Genomic DNA, 20,907 nt, shown 5'->3' on the forward strand with positions numbered 1-20,907 from the left:
AATACTGTACTGTGTGTCTATAACAGTGAGCTCATAATAGGGCAACTCTATCAATATCAAAATGCCACTTAAATAGTTAAGCTAGTTTCAAACTAGATTTTGATTTTCTTTCTCTCTTCCTTACTCCCATTCTTTTTCTTTCTCTTTTCCTTCCTCTCTTTTTTCTATCTGTTTCTCTCTCTTCCTCTCTCTCTCCTTCCCTCTCACTCTTTCCCTCTCGGCTCCTGGGCAGGTTTGGAAAACTCTGAGTTGATGATGATTTTTAAGTGAGCGATTGCTCACTGCTCAGCTTAGAGGGAACTATGCTCCCCCAGCTCCAGGGAAGCCTTTGGAGCTTAGGGAGAGTGAAACATGAGCCTAATGGGCCCACCAGAAGTTGGGAAACAGGCCGTTTCTGTCGTCCAGAAGGCCTCTGGGGGAGGAGCTGTTTTCGCCCTCCCCAGGCATTGAATTATAGGTATGGGCACTTGCGCATGCACAATAGCACATGCCCATGCTCTTTTGGCACCCAAGGAAAAAAAGGTTCACCATCACTGGCCTACAGCAGTGTTTCTACATCTTGGCATTTTTAACATGCATTGACGTCACTGCCCAGAATTCCCCCAACATTATTGGCTGAGGAATTCTTGGACTTGAAGTCCATCCATTTTTAAAAATGCAAAAGTTCAGAAGCATTGGCTTAGTACTAACTTTCCTTGAGCTAAAACATGTGCATTTCTCATTCACATGTGTACTTATAATATAAACCAACTTTTCCACATTTGGTTCCCTTCTATTTTGCTTTTTTTATCCATACCAGTTGGGAATTATAAGAGCCCCAAGCCTCAATTGGTTGTTGCTGCCTATGTTGGCCCTGCTATTTTCAATGGAATGATAATTATTTCTGCTTCAGTTGAACGCAGTGTCTACATTTACTGTAAATAAATTGACATTTGGAGGTCATTCATGTTAGGACAGTTTGGACTCTAAAATCACTAGCTAGAGAAAACCAAAGCTGATGCACGAAAGGCAGCATACACATTATGGTTATTGGTGGTTATTGAAATGGATGTCCAAGTTGGTTGGACATTACTCTATGTTGGTTGGGTCCCTTTATTTATTTATTTATTATTTATTTATTTATTATTTAGATTTGTATGCCGCCCCTCTCCGCAGACTTGGGGCGGCTTGGGTACCATTTGTTGGGGGGTCAAGGGAACCATTTGTTGGGGGTCAAGGGAAAGGGAGGGTTTGGCCTTCTATTTCTGCTCAAAATCCCCATGTACAATTAGTGGCCACTGAGTGACACAAAATGCTGGACTTGATGGGCTTTGGTCTGATTCAGCATGGCTCTTCTTATGTTCTTATGACACAAGTCATGTCTGATTTTCATCCTCAGAGAATTTGAGATAAATATTATCCAGAACGGAGTGCAGTCAGAGAAATTTGAACTAAGATTTCCCCATGATGCCCATCTTCTAAATGCCACCAATTTGTCTTGGCATGTCCAGGGTAAAAACTATGATTTGTGAATTTAAACCTATGGCTATAACTATAGCAACTCTTTAGATTTTCCTGTTTTACTAAATTCTACTCAAGCAATGCGAAATAAATCCTCCAGCCTCGCCCATCACCGGCTCCCTCCGCGCCGGCAGAGGGCGCAAGCGCCATTTTCTGTCCCGTCGCGACGTGAAATTTGCCGCTTCTGGGTTCTAAATCAGGCTTCACAAGTCGACTGCTTTGATGTCGTCATTTGTCCGGCGACAAACTCCGCAACGCCCGCGACGCACGCTCTCTGTCTAGCGCGCGGTACGGAGAAAGCAAAAGGTGCCATGGAGTCGCTGGCGTCTGAGCTGTACGAAGTTCAGGCTCTGCGCTTCGGGGAGTTCGTCCTGAAGAGCGGCCTGGTCTCCCCGGTCTACATCGACCTCCGCGTCATCGTGTCGTATCCGGCCCTGCTGAATAAGGTACCCGTCCAGCCCGCGAAACTCAACCGGCGTGACTGGTAAAGCGGTTATTGCGAGGGGGCGGGGCTAAGCGAGATGACTGGGGAAAGAAGGCGGGGACTGTGGAAGCCAGCCAGCCAATAAAAGCCGCGGGAATTCCTAAAGGGTTGTCGCGAAGCTGAGCTGTGGAGTCGGCAAAAGCCGCGGGTTTTTTTTTTGCTGCCTCGATTCCTTGACTAGTCAGAAGAATTCGGTTCACGTGTATACCTCAGAGGTCAGGAGTTTGTGTGAACCCGGCTTTCTACCAGAAAATAGTGCTTCGAAGACACTGGGTTTTTTTTAAAAAAAGCCTTGGAAATTACCATTGAGAAATAATGAAACTCAGTCTACCAGCACAGGATTGCAAAATTTTGGATGATCATTGGATGAGCAAAGAGAGGTGGAGATCTTTAGCTCTTTGCTGTTGTTAGGGATCCTGTGATTACAGGTAGTCTTCGACTTAGAACAATTCACTTAGCAACTGTTGGAAGTTACACTGGCACTGAACTGGGCGGATTGCTATTACCTCGGCTACTGGTGCACTGCATACACAGTTTCAATTGTCTTGCATACATAATCTGCACGTCCCCGACGTGTTTTTGCTTCTGCACATGCACAATAAGGAAGAACATGCTAAAATCTCACAAAAGGACATGCGCGCCAGAGAGATTTTGGAAATTTTTTGTTTCTGCGTACGCACTGAAGCAAAAAATCACCATAATCTCACACGCATCTCCCCTCACACACATGCCTTCTGTCCCCTGTCCTATTATCTCTCCTGTATCTCATATATCTTCTCTTCTATGCCTATATTTTTTCTTCTATTCTTCAATTGATATATTTTTTTATTCCTATACTCTCTCCTCTTTTCTTCCTCTATTGCCTCCATTGTGTATCATTGTGTATTGGACAAAATAAATAAATAAATAAAAAATAAATAAAAAGGCAAAAAAATATGAAAAACTGAAGAAAAAGTGTGGCAGCGCCCATAGGATTGTCACTGGAATGGCCACGCACAAATTGCGCAATCTGGTGGCCCTGAAAAAGGTGACTCATGACAATTTTTAGACACGACCATTGCAGCATGCCCCCATGGACATGTGATTTACATACGGGTGTGTGACAGCTGATTCACATCTATGATGGTTGCCGTGCCTGATGTCACATGATCATCTTTTGTGACCTGGCAAGCAAAGTCAATGGGGAAACCAGGTTCACTTAAAAATAGTCTTACTAATAAATTTAACTGAATAACTGGCAAAAAAAAGGTCATAAAATGGGACAAACTCATTTAACAAATGTTTCACTTTAGCTGCATAAATTCTGGACTCAATTGTGGTTTAACCTGACTTCCTGTATTTACATCCCAAATAATAGCCATAATTAAATATAACTTAAGGTAAATTTAATGTAGGATGGCCTCATCCACATACTCATATTGTTTGCTAGGCAAAGATACAGAAGTGGGTAGGATTTTTAGATCAATCAGGCTGTTGTGGCCTGTCAGAAATTAAAATCTGAAGAGTAAGTGGGAACACAAATGAAGGATTAGGGACAAGAGAAAATTATATAAGTGAGGTGAATAATTTTTGCCCATATAAATCAAAGACATATTTCAGAGAATATTTATTTATTGAATATTTGATAAAGGAGCGATTACTTCGTTGGACTCCATTGTATTTTAAATTATGCTAAAGAAACAGCTAATGTAATGCGGTCTTTATTATCAAGTTGTTTAAGCTGATAAATAAATGATCATTTTTTAAATTGGAAGGAGAATTTAAGAAAACTCATTTTAAACTTTCACTTGCTGGTAGATATATTGTGTTCTAACAAAAATACATTTCAAAAATTTTCTCAGGTAGCGGATCTTCTTTTCTGTTCAGTGAAGGATGCCGCACTCAAGTATGATTCTGTCTGTGGAGTTCCCTACACAGCTTTGCCCTTGGCGACAATAATCTGCTCAACCAACAAGATTCCAATGCTTATAAGGAGAAAAGAAGCCAAAGATCATGGTAAAAAGAATAACATTTAATTTAAATTTTACATATTGATGGTAAAACTCAATGGGTCTCAACCTTTTCTTCACTAAGGACTCAATTTAAATACCTTTTGTAGTCACGGACCATAGCCATGAACCCCCAGAACTTAAGATTTAAATCATAACATTCCTTCAAGTCTTCATAGACCCCCTGGGATGGCATCATGCCCCTCCCCGGGGATCCAAAGACCACAGGTGGGGAACCAGGAATATCAATAATGAATAAGCCCATATTACTCCAACACTCCGCAGTCTGCATTGGTTGCCGATCAGTTTCTGGTCACAATTCAAAGTGTTGGTTATGACCTATAAAGCCCTTCATGGCACCGGACCAGAATATCTCCGGGACCACCTTCTGCTGCACGAATCCCAGCGACTGGTTAGGTCCCACAGAGTTGGCCTTCTCCGGGTCCCGTCGACTAAACAATGTCGTCTGGCGGGACCCAGTGGAAGAGCCTTCTCTGTGGTGGCTCTGACCCTCTGGAACCAGCTCCCCCCAGAGATTAGGATTGCCTCCACCCTCCTTGCCTTTTGTAAACTCCTTAAAACCCACCTCTACCGTCAGGCATGGGGGAATTGAAACATCTCCCCCTCGCCCATGTAGTTTTGGTCTATGATTGATTGTGTGCTTGTTTTTTTATATATATTGGGGTTGCTTTTATTGACTTTTTAACTGAAAACTGTAATTTAGATTGCTAAATGTTAGATTTGTTACTATGTACTGTTTTTGCCATTGTTGTGAGCCGCCCCGAGTCTGCGGAGAGGGGCGGCATATAAATCTAATCTAATCTAATAAGGAAGATGTGACTGATAGTGAATTGCTATCAGTTTATTCTCTTTTGGTAGAAAAGAGTTTTGAGGTAAATTTTGTGTGCACAACTAATAAGTATGAGTGCAAATGTATTACATTGAAATGATTTTTTGAATGATATGTTGTACAAAAATATTTATTAATGACAATATTTTAGGATTTTATAGTAATGCTTTATCCTTTCTATTCCTCTTAAAGGAACCAAACGCCTTGTGGAAGGCACAATTAATTCAGGAGAGACTTGTTTGATCATTGAGGATGTAGTAACCAGTGGTTCAAGTGTCTTGGAAACGGCAGAGGTCCTTTGGAAAGAGGGACTTAAGGTTACTGATGCCATTGTGCTGTTGGACAGAGAACAAGGAGGGAAAGCCATGTTAGAAGAACATGGAATTAGGCTGCACTCCGTGTGCAGCTTGTCTCAAATTCTCAAAATCCTTGAACAGCAGGAAAAAATTACCTCTGAAACTGTACTAAGAGTGCAAAAATTCATTCAAGACAATATTTTTAAACCATCTGAGCAAAATGGTACTGCTCCTGTGAAAAGGCTATGCAAAGAAATAAGTTACGCTTCTCGGGCTGACCTACCAGGCATTCATCCTCTGGCTGCTCGACTTCTCAGGCTCATGGAGAAAAAACAATCTAACTTGTGCTTTTCTGCTGATGTGAACAGCTCCAAAGAATTGCTCCAGCTGGCTGACAGTCTGGGACCATCTATCTGCATTTTGAAAACTCACATTGATATTCTGGATGATTTTACTCAGGAAGTAGTGAAAGAGCTGAGCGTGCTTGCTGCTCAGCACGAATTCTTGATTTTTGAAGACCGAAAATTTGCAGACATTGGAAATACTGTGAAACATCAGTACCAAGGTAAATTTGAGTTTCCCGACTACACTGTAACTTCTCCAGGGCTTTCCCACTTGTTGGGGTATTTTGAATTTGCTATGGGTTTGATTGAGCACTAATTTTATTTTTATTTTCAAATCTCCTAAATTTCTCTTAAAATGATTTTTATTCCGAATATTATCAAAACTCGGTGCTGAGCATGTATGTTATTTTTTTATTTCTTTATTTTAACTATTCCAATACAAGATACAATAGCAGTGGGCTTCTTCAGATCAAGCGTTGATTTTAAAAAGGCTCTTCATTTTGATATTTAGAACAATAATAACCTTACCTCCTTGCATCCAGATTCAGTAACAGATTAGTACACGAAAATAAAATTCTGCCTCTTCTTCTTGCCTCCTTGCAACTAAAGCTGCACTTTAGTTTCACTTTCATTTTAGCACACCTTGCAGCCTCAGTCAGCTGAGAGTAGGGAAGCTAATAATGAGTTTCTTGGCTTAACAGACTCTATTCTGTTTGCTGCAGGGAGATAAATTGCTGAGAGGCAGAGGCCAAAGGTGGTGAGTGGGTGGGGCTATGTTCGATGTATAAGACACACCCAAGTTTTCACCCTCTTGGGGGTAAAAAGGTGCATCTTACACTCCGAAAAATATGGTAAATAATAATAATAATAATAATAATAATAATAATAATAATTATTATTATTATTATTATTATTATTATTTATTAGATTTGTATGCCGCCCCTCTCCGAAGACTCAGGGCGGCTCACAACAACAACAATAATAATAATAATAGTATACAATGTAACAAATCTAATATTAAAAATTATCTAAAAACCCATCATTTAAAAATCATACAACACAAACATACCATACATAAACTATATAAGCCCAGGGGAGATGTCTCAATTCCCTCATGCCTGGCGATGTAGGTGGGTCTTGAGCAATTTACGAAAGGCAAGGAGGGTGGGGGCAGTTCTGATCTCTGGGGAAAGTTGGTTCCAGAGGGCCGGGGCCGCCACAGAGAAGGCTCTTCCCCAATATACAAAATTGTATATTGAACTCAGCCACTGTTCACTTATGGCAGAAGGCAGAATAGTACAAGGAAGCAGAAGAGAGCTCTCTATTGTAATTTGTTTGGATTGTTTTGGAACATGGATTTGTGTTTTCAATCCTCGGCAACATTTCCATAAAAATAAAAAATAAAGTGAAAAAGGAGGTTTTCGGTCAGTTTACGTGGCTTTTTCAGCCACACCTATTCATGTAGGTGTTAACTTGCCAATTCTTTCTTTCAGGCGGTGTTTTCAAAATCGCATCATGGTCAGATATGGTTAACGCTCATGCAGTTCCTGGCCCAGGAGTGCTTAAGGGGCTGAAAGAAGTAGGGCATCCTTTACAACGCGGATGTCTATTAATTGGTGAGATGAGTTCCAGCGAGTCCCTGGCCACTGGGGACTATACGAAAGCCGCTGTAAGTCAGAAATTTAATCTGAATAGCGTTGAAATACTAAAGCACTTCAAGTACCTAAAAGCATCCATCGTTTCCCCCATTCTCCAGCAGTGTGAAAAAGCTGCTCAGAATGAAAGTGTAGCTTCATTTCAGTACATTACAGAAATCCTTTCAAGAGAAGGACAGTGAAAACTAGAAGAATTCTAGGAAGCTTGGGAGTTTGTAGGCAAGAATGGAAGGGGATTATGGAAGGATTCTGACAGAACGAAAGGATGGTTATATAAGAGCTAGTCCCATTTTGTGATTGAGATATTCTTTCCTTTTCGAGGTAAATCCAGGTAGCCCTCAACTTAGAAATATCTGTTTAGTGACCCTTCATAATTAACTGTGTCACTGAAAAAAAAGTGACCTGTGACCACTTTGTTGCAGCATCCTCAGGATCACATTAGCAAAATTTGATTGCTTGACAACTATTTCATATTTTTGATGGTTGCAGTGGCCTCGGGATCATGTGACCCCTTTTGTGACCACCTGACAAATGAAGTCAATAGGGAAACCAGATTCACTTCACGACAGCATTATTAATGTAACAACTGCAGTGATTTACTTGAAAACGGTGGCAAGAAAGATTGTAAACAACAGAAAAACCCATTTAAAAACTTAATTCAATTCAAGGATTACCTGTAATGTTTGTTTGTTTTTTGCAAATATGAAGATGTGCATTTGTTGACTCATGTCAGTATAGCCAATAATAATATTACTATGATTTTTAAAAATATTGTTTATTTTGGCTTTTATAATAGTTTAGTATTGTTTTCCTTTCATTTTACAGTATGACAAAAGCAAATTTACCTAGTTTATTTATTTATTTATTTATTACTTAGATTTGTATGCCGCCCCTCTCCGAAGACTCGGGGCGGCTCACAACATGTAAAAAACAAATCATAAGCAATCCGACAGATTTAAAATATTTAAATATTTAAAAAACCCCATATGCTAACAGTCACACACACAGACATACCATGCATAAATTAAACGTGCCCGGGGGAGATGTTTCAGTTCCCCCATGCCTGCCGGCAAAGGTGGGTTTTAAGGAGTTTACGGAAGGCAGGAAGAGTAGGGGCAGTTCTAATCTCCGGGGGGAGTTGGTTCCAGAGGGCCGGGGCCGCCACAGAGAAGGCTCTTCCCCTGGGGCCCGCCAACCGACATTGTTTAGTTGACGGGACCCGGAGAAGGTCCACTCTGTGGGACCTAATCGGTCGCTGGGATTCGTGCGGCAGGAGGCGGTCTCGGAGATATTCTGGTCCGATGCCATGAAGGGCTTTAAAGGTCATAACCAACACTTTGAATTGTGACCGGAAATTGATCGGCAACCAATGCAGACTGCGGAGTGATGGTGAAACATGGGCATACCTAGGTAGGCCCATGACTGCTCTCGCAGCTGCATTTTGCACGATCTGAAGTTTCCGAACACTTTTCAAAGGTAGCCCCATGTAGAGAGCATTACAGTAGTCGAATCTCGAGGTGATGAGGGCATGAGTGACTGTGAGCAATGAGTCCCGGTCCAGATAGGGCCGCAACTGGTGCACCAGGCGAACCTGGGCAAACGCCCCCCTCGCCACAGCTGAAAGATGTTGTTCTAATGTGAGCTGTGGATCGAGGAGGACGCCCAAGTTGCGGACCCTCTCTGAGGGGGTCAATAATTCCCCCCCCAGGGTGATGGACGGACAGATGGAATTGTCCTTGGGAGGCAGAACCCACAGCCACTCCGTCTTATCCGGGTTGAGCTTGAGTCTGTTGACACCCATCCAGGCCCCAACAGCCTCCAGGCACCGGCACATCACTTCCACCGCTTCGTTGACTGGGCATGGGGTGGAGATGTAAAGCTGGGTATCATCCGCATATTGATGATACCTCACCCCATGTCCTTGGATGATCTCGCCCAGCGGTTTCATGTAGATGTTGAATAGCAGGGGGGAGAGGACCGACCCCTGAGGCACCCCACAAGGGAGAAACCTAGGAGTCGACCTCTGGCCCCCCACTAACACCGACTGCGACCGGCCAGAGAGGTAGGAGGAGAACCACTGAAGGACAGTGCCTCCCACTCCCAACCCCTCCAGCCGGTGCAGAAGGATACCATGGTCGATGGTATCGAAAGCCGCTGAGAGGTCAAGGAGCACCAGGACAGAGGATAAACCCCTGTCCCGGGCCCGCCAGAGATCATCCATCAACGCGACCAAAGCGGTTTCCGTGCTGTAACCGGCCCTGAAACCCGACTGTTGGGGACCTAGATAATCGGCTAGTTGTATGACAGGTTTTATGTGTGCATGTTCTCTAGGTCAAAATGGCTGAAGATCACTCCGATTTTGTTCTGGGATTTATTTCTGGGTCCAGAATTACTGAAAAACCCGAATTTCTTCACTTAACTCCAGGTGTCCAGATGCAAGCTGGAGGTGAGCATTGCAAGTATTTTAGAATGAGCAACCTTGATTGGAGTAAGAATTGGCTTGGTTACAAAGGTGGACAAGTTTTGCATCTACAGTAGAACCTAGTTGAGGAACCAACCAACTGTTACACAGCTTTCATAAGTGGTGCACAGCTCTGATATAAATGTTACTTTTTTGTGATTAAAATATTGAATGCTTTTTGTTATGGATATTTCTACTTTTGTTGGAGTATTTTTTTTTAAGTTGGTAGTAAAAACAGTCTAATAATGGTCCCCATTACAATTGAAAGTAATAAACAGCCCCTTACCTGATGTATTCATGCAGAGATTGGATACTCACCTTTTGGCTATGCTTTTTAAAGAGCTAAGTGGCATGAACTGGGACATCAAGATTTTTAGATGGCTGTGCCCTGTTGCCACTGTCCTGCTTTAAAGGGGTATTTACGAAGTGTCATTTCATTTTGCCTGTTAATTTCAAAAATATGGTCATTTTAAAAATATATAATAGGAAGATATAGCATGAGAGAATACTGTGAAACAGTTTCTTTTGTCAACTTGAAAAGTAAAATTTTCAAATGGTTTATTGAAGAGGAAGAGGCTTTAGATAGTCACAGTCTGGAGTTCTTTAAAAATAAATAATGGCTGGATTAAAAACAATCTTTTTTTTATAACTTCAGAATATTTGTGATATTCTCTGCTTTTTTCAGCATAAACCAGAACTGATTTTATTATAAATCTGGATTCATAAAGAGTTTATAAGAATGCTTGATATTTGCAGCTATTTTTTCATTCATTTTCTAATTGTTGGTTTGAAATGTACTTTTTCCCCTGGCGATGGACTTTGACTCTGCTGAATCATTTGTAAAAAAACCAATTTTTTATTAGCACCACTATAAGAAATAGAAGTGACTTTTTTCCACATCTTGCATTACTTTATTAAATCTATATTAGCATTTTATTACCTTATGCAATAAGAAGAGAAGACATTCTTTGGAAGAATTTTTCCCCTTTTTGTATGGTTTTTCCATTGTACTTGGATCTATTCATTTCTATAAAGAATTCTTCTCTTTCCTGGCATTTTCTGTAATTTTTAAAAATTTTACTAAAATGAAAATAGCTGAAAATGGTAAAAATATATGTTCTTTGCAGGTGATAGCCTTGGGCAGAAGTACCTAAGTCCACAAGAGGTTATCAGAAAACGGAATTCAGACATCATCATTGTAGGACGGGGCATCTTGTCTGCATCAGACCGCCGGGCTGAAGCAGAGGCATATAGGAAACTAGCCTGGGAAAGTTACTTGCAGAGGATTGGGGTTTGTACCCAAGATTAACCAAGTCGGGCTTCTACTAAACAAGCCATTCCAAGAAGCTAGCACAATGAAGATGAATGTATTTTGTCCACCAAATGTTTGCGTACGTTAAAGTAAATTTGCCATGTGGATTTGGAAGCTGCCATACAAATAACAGCTATGACACCTCTTGGTCCTGAAATCAGGCAATCGGTTTTTATACTGGGATGTTTTTGGAGAATTTGTATTTAGAGTAAAATGGAAAACCATTCACAGGTCTTTAAAACACCACTGTTGGGTTTGAAAACATCAGTAATATAAAAATGGAGAGAAGTCAGAAAACAAGATCTTTATATAACTTAGGCACTTCTGGTTACCAGTTCTTAATTGTTTTCTGTATTAAAATAGGAGGAGTCTCCCTAGATAGTGGGTAGGCATTTCAGTCACATCTGGAATATGCTTGAAAGTCTTATGCTGACAAAAGAGCTGCCTGTTTAGTATCATTAAGACACCTCTGAATGTTTTAATAAATGCTTTGCTAATCTAGAGACAATTTAATACTTCGTGTTACATACAGAAAATGTATTTCTCCTGCTGATAATTATTTGGAATGTGGGATATATGAACATATTTTACAATATTAATTTTAAATATGGACACATCAGTTGTTTTGTATGGGAATAGTAGAATAATATGTACGTTGTCTTACATAAAATGTTGCATTTATGAATGTTAGGGGTCTTAATGAAAGATTTGCAGCATAAATGAGATCTTAGTACAGATGTGATGTTTCTTGTTCTGAAACCGTCCAGCATTCTTAAGAACTTGTCTTAACCAGTCACATGGTGGGTTTTTTTCCTTGTTCAGTTGAGTCCTGAAATTCTTGTATAAAAGTCCTTAACATTTCAAGTTAGAAAAAAAGCTGATTCTGATGTATAAAAGGCCTCCTATAATGTTATGATTCAAATTTAACCATATTTTAAACTCACATAATTTGCAAAGTATGTGAATAAATAGTATTTCTTTCATAAATGTGTGTCATTTTCTGTTCGGAAGTTTCTACCACCTTAGACTTCTATTTAATCTCACTGAGATTCTACATTATTACAAATTTATTTATTTATATGTGCTCTCAAAGAGCAGGTAATTATTCAAAATAACAGCAGAAAAACAAGATGGATATGTCACAAACTGCCCAAGAAAAGTGCCTGGTAATAACAAATAAAATTAGATCTTTATTGACCTTAGTTCAATAAAGTGAACTGTTGCTGTGTTTCTATTGCAACTAGCAAATATTTGCCTTTCCTCCTTGTATTTTGATATCTTAGGAAGTTTAGTGTGCATGTCTTCTCCCCATATCAAATCAGGGTCAGGATTTTGGCCTTAAAATGTTTAAAAGTTGCAGATACAAACTCCCTCCACCGTTTCAAAAGAATCTATTTCTTTGAGGTTTTCTCAGTGAGCTTTCCAGGATGGCAGCATAAAATGTCATTCCAGAGTATAGGTGATGCTCAACTTATGACCAAAATGGAGCCCAAAATTTCCATGACTGAGCAACACAGTTGTCGACTTTCACTCCATTTTATGACCTTGCTACAATTGTTGAAGTGAACCATTATAACAACTTGGGTTATGTGAATTTTGCTTGACTTTGCTTGTCAGATGGTTGGAAAAGGGGGGTCCTATGACCTGAGGAAATGGCAACCATCATAAATATGAGTCAATTGCCAAGCATTTAAAATTTTGATGACATGTCCCTGGGGATGCTGCAACAGTTGTGTGAAAACTACCAGTTATGGGTCTCTTTTCAGTGCCGTAATTTTAAATGGTCACTAAACAGATAGTTGTAAGTTGAATACTACCTGTATTTAAAGTAAGAGGCTTTTATGCTATTTCCATCCACAATATTGGGCTGCTTTTGGGAAAATACCATTCTCTTGCCATTTCTGAAAGTTTGTAATCAAGGTATATTGCTCACAGAAGTGCATGATAGATATTACAGTACTTCATCTTAAAATACTGTACTTCCAGTGGGACATGATTTATTGAGATTTCAGGATGAAAGATAGGGACATATCACAATTTTTGGATGACAACGCTTGCTTACCTTCCACCAAATTCTGCTTCAGACTTTGCAAAAAAAATACGTGCCACTGTGGTCCTCTTCATGGAGGACTATACTAGATAGAAATGGGAATGTTCTCTGCATCTCTCAGCAACCTTCAGACCTATCACAGTGGTAGCCTTTGAATCTCCTTCCTTACATTTGGACTCAGAGTAAAAGTCATGGGTAGCTTCAAGTTGGAAGGGTTCTTCTAGTTCACCCCCAGCCCACCATCACTCAAGCAGTGGACCTTTATTTTTTTTCCTTATAGGAATTTATTCAAAAGCTTGTGCCAGATTGGCCTTGAAGTCATTGTTCTATAGCAGTGATAGTGAACCTTTTTTCCCCTCTGGTGCCAAAACCACGTGTGTGCCCACACCCATAATTTAATGCCCCTTCAAGTTCCCTCTATGCTGCCCCAACCCCGGTGCATGCACACACAACTCCCCTGCACTCCCCCACGCATCCGGCCACGACCCCTGTGCCCCATTATGAGCCTAGTAGGCATTCCTGAAGCCTCTGGAGGCCGGAAACTGACCATTTCCAGATTTATGGTAGGCCCAGTAGGCTCATTTTTCGCGCTTCAGCTTTCTTGGAGCCTGGGGAGGATAAACCCCCACCCCTGGAGGCCCTCCGGAGGCCAAAAACGGCCTCCCAGAGCATCCATGTGAGCCTTGTACTTCCCTGGCATTCAAAACAGGCCACCTGGAGACTCCTGGGAGGGGAGGGTTAGTGTGGGTGGGGCCAGCCAAAAATCAGCTGGCCAGTGCAAGTATGTGTGCTAGAGCTGAGCTAAGGCAATGGCTTGCATGCCCGCAGATATGGCTCTGCGTGCCATCTGTGACATTCATGCCATAGGTTCACTATCATGGTTCCATAGTGTTCCCTAATGCTTCCATCTGGTCTCTTGCTATTTAATGCAAGAGTTCTAGTGTTTTGGTGCCTTTAGAATGTTAGTGTCATTCTATTTCTCTCTTCCTTCAAAATCAAAATAAGTTTTTTCCACTTCTCAATTTGTGTCTGATATTTGCAATGAATTGGATGGTAGTGAGCTAAATCCAGACATCCTGGGTGGACAGATGATAGAAAGATTAATGAATAAGGATTAAGAGTTAAATATACACAGAAAAGTCTGCATAAAACCTAATGGCTCAAATTTGCAAGCTGGCTTTTTTTCAGGACCTAATGCAAAATTCAGGCAACTCATCATCAAGCATGTGTTTGCAGAGTTAAGCTTTGTCTGCTCGCTGTGTCTGTTTCCAGAATTATCAGAATAGATTGCTGTGATATCTCATCTGGACTGTGATAGCTGATGCTGCCTTTATAAATGTTTGGACATCTCTTGGTGTAGATCACTGCTGTCAGTCTGTTTGACTGGAGCCTTATAGTATGCTAAAGGTTGGCTCTGTGGATATCGCAAGGCCTGCAATTAATGCAATGCTTCTCAATTATTTTCTCAATTATGCCCCCCCCCCCCCCGAAGAAGTAAACTTTTCTCGCACCCCCAACTTTCTGATCTGGGCCCCAATGGAATTTTAGTGTTAATATTTATTATTTTACTTATAAGCTGCAAGCAAACTATTGGCTGGGGAAGGCTGCTCTCTCTACCCACTTACCTGGGAGTAAGACACACTGAACTCAGTGGAGTTTGTTTTTGGTTAGGCAAGCATAGGCTACCGTGATTAATCAAGCCGAGCTTAATCAAGCCGATGTTTTGGGGTCGTCAGCCTGGCCCATTAGCACCAGCTCTTCTGGGCACTCACAGCAAATGGTGTGGAAGGAGGCTTTAGAGTGCCGTTCAAAGCTTTCGCCCAGCTACAGAAGATGCTCCTTCTTGTCCAGCAACAGGTTTGTTATGCTGTTCATGGCTACCGCGGCACCCGCTGAGAACAAGAACCCACACAACCATCCTACCCTGCCTGGTCACCTTCTCTTCCAGGCTCGGAGCAGGGTGCAATTGGGAAAACACTCCCTGTCCATGGGAATTGATCAAGAGGGACGACACATGTTTTCCGGGATCACACAGGACCCCAGGAGGGCGCCCCCCACTATTTGAGACGGACTGAAATAATGGATGATACATAATAATGTGCATGAAATCTATCAAAAATAATAATTGCAATTTAGCAGTAACTTTCTGAGAGAGCTGGAAAGCTATACCAAAAACACTGAAAGTCACAACCAGGTTGTGTCCTCTTGAGCTACAGGATATTAAATTAAACATAATACTTGAAGTTTACATGTAGATCTGTTTACTCCATTATGGTTTGCCTGGGTTCCGGATCTACGGGAAAATCCTTTCTCTTAATTTAGTTAATCTCTGATACTTTTTGAATTTGCAAAAATTGAACTAGGATCTTCCTCTGCATCAATTTGGAAGCAGGAAAAAATCTGCAAATCTCCAGAAAATTAAGCTAGCTTGACTGCTGGTTTAGGGAGGCACTTTTCCACACGGAAACATTTTTCCTGAAGTTTTATCAGTCTAAAATTTTCTGGCCAAAGACGTAACAGGGTTTCAATAAGATATGAAAAACATTACAGTACACATTAACTGTACATATCCTCTTGGATTTGAAAAAAAAAGGTCTCGAAAGTATGAACACTTGCTTCAAATTAAACAAAACTGGGCACCTCTGTGAACTTTGTTTTTCAAAAGTACAATTTCACAAAACTTGCTATATCCTACTGAATGCAAAGCAATTAATTCAAGGTTTAGCAGTTAAGAAGAAAATTTCCTTGAATCCTAATGGGGAACTACACTTTGAAAAGTCATGTCTGGTTACTTTCTAAAATCACTGATAGGCAGGACTACTGAATCTGGGCTGCAAAAATCTGGATAATGAGTAAATGGTAACAAAGAAAAATAAGGACACCTAATTCTTAACTATCTTTAAGATTATCCAAGTTTTGTAGCCTGGATCCTAATGAGAATTGGCTCCAAGCTACAGCACCCTAATTTTTATTGCTGATTCTCATATTTGTTTGTTAAATTTCCTCCAGAAGCTGAAAATGGCACTCATATCACTTGAAATTGATTTAGGATTGTAATGAAAGGATTACATCATGCTCAATAAACCCTAATACAGATTTTGATTTGTCTTAACAGGTTGGGAAGAAAAATAAAGGATGAAATTTTTTTTAAAAAATCATAATAATCAGAGGCAGTAATGCTTCTCTGTAATGTTATTTCATTTGAAATAAAACAGAACCTAGAAATTGCTATTATGTTACTTATGGATCACACTGAGATACTGTAATTCATATCTTCACGCCAGTGATGAAATCCAATTTATTTTTTTTTACTACCGGTTCTGTGGGCATGGTTTGGGGTTGGTGTGGCTTGGTGAGAGTGACTTGGTGCGCGTGGCAGGGGGAGGATACTGCAAAATCTCCATTCCCATCCCACTCTGGGGCCAGCCAGAGGTGATATTTGCTACTGGTTCTCCGAACTACTCAAAATTTCCCCTACCGGTTCTCCGAACTACTCAAAATTTCCCCTACCGGTTCTCCGAACTACTCAAAATTTCCCCTACCGGTTCTCCGAAGTACTCAAAATTTCTGCTACTGGTTCTCTGAACTACTCAAAATTTCTGCCACCAGTTCTCCAGAAACTGCTAAATTTCACCCCTGCTTCAAGCCATTTGTTTTATTTCTGCTGCTTCTGAGCTGCCTCTCACATGCAACAGTAGTTTTGAGAAATCCCCGTTGGGCTACTGCATGAAATAAGTTCATTATGGCTCATTACAGTAACAACTTGCCATTTCTATTAATTGCAACTAAGCTTCAAAGACAACACTAAATCTATGCATGTTTATTTGGAAAGCACTAATCATATCAAAGGCTACCCCCATGTAAGCATTGTTTTAATTACAAGTTTTCATTTTTTAAAAACTTTATTTTCAAATATGGGGTGACTACATTAGTGTGTTCTGGCTCAGAATAAGTCTAGGCAAATGAGCAGCTTATTTTTGCATTCATCTATTATTTGATGGGGGGGAGGATTGCTGCATTTTTTACCCTTCTGGCCGCTTAGAATTATTTCATAGCAATAATTTAAATTCAGATCATGTTTATTACAATCATTTAAACTTCTAATTGTCCGTGGAAATTGTAGATAGCATATCTGACATTCCATAGTAGAAGTGCTCAGGGGAAAATAAATGTCTAAAGGACAACGACGATTTGTATATGCAATTGTTTTATTTTTTTATTATAAAAATTACTCTAAAGACGGCATAACTCAGGGATCTTTTTAAAAAAAGTTTGTACCACCAAGATCTCCATTGCTAGATTGAAATTGACTAGAAATTGTCAGTAACGCAGCGTCCCTCTGAATTGGGGGCTGCACATCTTCGCCCACAGAATTATGGATGAAACTGTTAAATGGTATATTGTTCAGTCTGAAGGCGCTTCCCAAGAGTCCACATCAGAAGAGTCTCAAATCAGCGAGGCCTGGTTCCGAGTACATCAGAATGGCTTTGAGTTTGGAATCTGAAGAACATCTTGGCCGCTGGCCATTTGTCCTTAGCATGCAACTAGAAGCTGTTTCCTGCTATTTGTGGCATTTTCAGGGTCTGTGCAGCTGCCGTGGGCTCCCTCTTCCAGCCAGGCAGTTCTCAAGCATTCCATTTTTCCCCCCTCATCCAGACCTGAGTAGTGTCATCAGTCAATGGTACCATTATAGGATCTGTTGAGCTTGTTGAATGTGAAGTCTAAACTATGTGAGGAAATGGGCTTGCGGTAAAGAGGATTTGTAGCCTTAAAAAGGAAAGGAAGGGAAAATTATTAATACACTCATACCAGTAAACATGATTTTTTTTCTTTTTATGACCCTTTAACTGAAGGGTAGACTGAATGGAGCTGAGCATTTATTGGCCGGCTGCCCTTCCTGACGCCTATGTGGAATTCATAGCATATATTTTCTCTTTGCGCCCTGATAAACATCTGCCTCTGCCTAGGATTGAACTCTCAACCTTCCAAATGGGAGGCAAGTGTCTACAACTCTAGGCAGTAAATATGATTAGAGATAGGCTATTCTGTTAGCCTTTCACTCTGGCCTCCTGTAATATTTAAGAGCCCTGCTTATTGATCAATAGCTTACTGATTCTTACAAATCCTGTCCTTTAAGGCCACTAAATTTGCACAAAGGTAGCCAGACTACAAAATGGTTCGTGTACAGCCTCTCATTGTCCTATTTGATTTTGTCTAGTTTGCACTGGAAGAAATTTCTAATTTCATTGCTATATATTGAAGCACTGTAAGGTTTGAGAGATTATGGAAGGATCTTGCTTTCTATCTTACAGTGACAAATACAGTATAAACAACCTCACCAATCAATAAAAGAGCATTGTGAATGTACAGTGAAAGACATTATGGTTAAATATCCAGTAAGACAGAAATTGAGTTTTCTTTATAATGCTCAACTTGATTCCACATAAAAACAAGTTATGCAAGATGGATAGTTTATCATTTAAAGCAGGGAATGGAAACATGGTAATGTTATCTAATTACACTACTCAAAAAAAAAGGGGGGGGGGACATTTAAGCAACACAATATAATTCCAAGTAAATCAAACTTCTGTGAAATCAAACTGTCCACTTAGGAAGCAACACTGATTGACAATCAATTTCGCAGGCTGTTGTGCACATTCAACTTTGTACAGAACAAAGTATTCAATGAGAATATTTCATTCATTCAGATCTAGGATGTGTTATTTGAGTGTTCCCTTTATTTTTTTTTAGCAGTATATTTAGTCATGCAATGTGTTTTCAGAGATGTTTCATTTTAGCAACAATTCTGGTGGAAATATCATATATGTGCACTCATCTGCCCAGATCATTGGGGGTGAACTTTGAAGTGCTTCAACATTCTGAGTCAAATATTTATGTGTGGCTTCACTTGTTTTGCTAAATATCTCTTTAAATAATCCACACAACCTTAATTTCTACCATCTTTCATCACACTATCTTGAATTCATTTATATCCAGGTAAAAAAGATCTTGACAACAGACTGATGTACATTGTTATAATCGAAGATAGGCGCTGCTATATATGTTAGAGAGGGCACTATAAAATACAGTTCTCAAAAAAGGGCCCGAATAATAAAATCTGATATGTTTTCTAAATACATTCTTTCCCTTTCAGAAAGTAGGAATTATTGATCTGAACAGCAAAAGTTTCCTTCACAGTCTCCATATTTTCAGCTTCCTTTTGTATTTCTTCATATTTCTGAACCATTATCACTTTTTCTATCTCCTATTTATTTTCTTAATTTAATACTCACCATTTCGTATCTCGCTCGGGAACGCTCACTCTGGAATTTGGCAAATTCCCGTCTGTCGTGAATAGTAACCAACAGCTTCCAGATTGCCAAAAGGACAATGCCCAGAAGCACAATGCTGCCTACTACAGCGAGTAAGATAGTCATGACATCAGGGGCGGTACTACACTCTAAGAAGGAGAAAGAGGGGAACATGACTCACTATTGTTGACAAGGGCAGGGTCCTCAAAACAAGCCTCATTAGAGAATAACAGAATACATCGCTCCTGAACTATGCATGAATCTATTTGGAAAATATTTGAATGTAAGTAACTGTTTTCAAACATTATTATCCATTTTTAGCATTAGTATCCATTGTTATTATTCATTTTTAAAATCTCAAACCAAGTAATAAGTCTTTTGCTAACACCCAATTTGTTCATATTTATTTATTTATTTTTATGTATTTAATGTTTATGTATTTATTTATTTTGTCCAATACACAATGAGGGTTTTAGTGGGTATATATATATACACACATAGTAAAATACATGATGAAGGTTATAGAGGAGATACTCATAGTAAAATATATCTATGAAAGAATAGAAAAGAAGATATAGTAATAGAACATATCAATGAAAGAATAGAAGAAGAGATAGAATAGAAGAAAGGTATAGGAGATATAGGAGAGCAATAGGACAGGGGACGGAAGGTACTCTAGTGCACTTGTACTCGCCCCTTACTGACCTCTTAGGAATCTGGAAAGGTCAACCGTGGATAATCTAAGGGTAAAGTGTTGGGGGTTTGGGGATGACACTATGGAGTCCAGTAATGAGTTCCACGCTTTGACAACTTGGTTACTTCAGTGATGGCAAGCCTTCTTTCCTCGGGTGCTGAAAGAGTGTATGTGCACGCTATCGCGCATGTGAGAGTGTCCACACCCATAATTCAATGCCTGGGAAGGGCGAAAACAGTTTCCCTCGCCGTCCAGAGGCCCTCTTGAGGCCAAAAACGGCCTGTTTCCCAACTTCTGGTGGGCCCAGTAGGCTCATGTTTCGCCTTCCCCAAGGTCCAAAGGCTTCCCTAGAGCTGGGGGAGGGTAAAAATGCCCTCCCGCATCCCCCCAGAGGCTCTCTGGAAGCCAAAAACACCACTCCACAAGAGCCTCTGTGGAAACCAAAAGTCAGCTGGCCGGCACACACATGGACATTGGAGCTGAGTTAGGGCAATGGCTCGCGTGCCAGCCATTAGGGCAATGGCTCGCGTGCCAGATTTAGGGCAATGGCTCGCGTGCCAGATTAGGGCAATGGCTCGCGTGCCAGATTAGGGCAATGGCTCGCGTGCCAGATTTAGGGCAATGGCTCGCGTGCCAGATTTAGGGCAATGGCTCGCGTGCCAGATTAGGGCAATGGCTCGCGTGCCAGCCATTAGGGCAATGGCTCGCGTGCCAGATTTAGGGCAATGGCTCGCGTGCCAGATTAGGGCAATGGCTCGCGTGCCAGATTTTCTTAATTTAATACTCACCATTTCGTGCCATAGGTTCACCATCACTGATATAATTCATTATCATGAATTATGTTGATGCAAGTTGAATTCATATGATTCATGTGGAGGGCTGGCTGTGCTTATGCCATTAAGCAGATAGGACACTGTTTTTTATTAACAGCTCCCAAGTATGTTCCCAAATCAGAGCAGCAC

General features: G+C 40.5%; 2 protein-coding genes across 3 annotated transcripts in view; one reads left to right on the top strand and one right to left on the bottom strand.

Moving 5' to 3' along the window:
• Positions 1-1,662: 1,662 nt before the first annotated feature.
• On the top strand, positions 1,663-11,877 carry UMPS (uridine monophosphate synthetase). The gene is made up of 6 exons (XM_070736923.1): positions 1,663-1,946; positions 3,826-3,979; positions 5,015-5,683; positions 6,956-7,131; positions 9,449-9,563; positions 10,706-11,877. Exons 1-6 carry the CDS (start codon positions 1,812-1,814, stop codon positions 10,885-10,887), a joined length of 1,431 nt encoding a protein of 476 aa, XP_070593024.1. The 5' UTR covers positions 1,663-1,811; the 3' UTR covers positions 10,888-11,877.
• Positions 11,878-17,130: 5,253 nt separating this feature from the next.
• The window catches only part of ITGB5 (integrin subunit beta 5), a 104,852-nt gene continuing 101,075 nt past the window's right edge, over positions 17,131-20,907 (bottom strand). For both annotated transcript variants that reach the window (XM_070730403.1, XM_070730409.1), the window contains 2 exons: positions 19,234-19,400; positions 17,131-17,707 (listed from right to left, as the gene is read on the bottom strand). In XM_070730403.1, coding sequence (XP_070586504.1) covers positions 17,612-17,707; positions 19,234-19,400 — 263 coding nt within the window. In that variant the 3' untranslated portion in view covers positions 17,131-17,611. The remainder of the gene's footprint in view (positions 17,708-19,233; positions 19,401-20,907) is intronic.

This window comes from Erythrolamprus reginae, chromosome 1, assembly GCF_031021105.1.
Source record: "Erythrolamprus reginae isolate rEryReg1 chromosome 1, rEryReg1.hap1, whole genome shotgun sequence".
Taxonomy (NCBI): Eukaryota; Metazoa; Chordata; class Lepidosauria; order Squamata; family Dipsadidae; genus Erythrolamprus; species Erythrolamprus reginae.

Coding starts and splice junctions, on each gene's coding strand:
- UMPS (XM_070736923.1), top strand. CDS start 1,812: ATGGAGTCGCTGGCGTCTGAGCTGTACGAAGTTCAGGCTCTGCGCTTC. Junction 1,947..3,825: donor ATCCGGCCCTGCTGAATAAG/GTACCCGTCCAG, acceptor AAATTTTCTCAG/GTAGCGGATCTTCTTTTCTG. Junction 5,684..6,955: donor TGTGAAACATCAGTACCAAG/GTAAATTTGAGT, acceptor TCTTTCTTTCAG/GCGGTGTTTTCAAAATCGCA.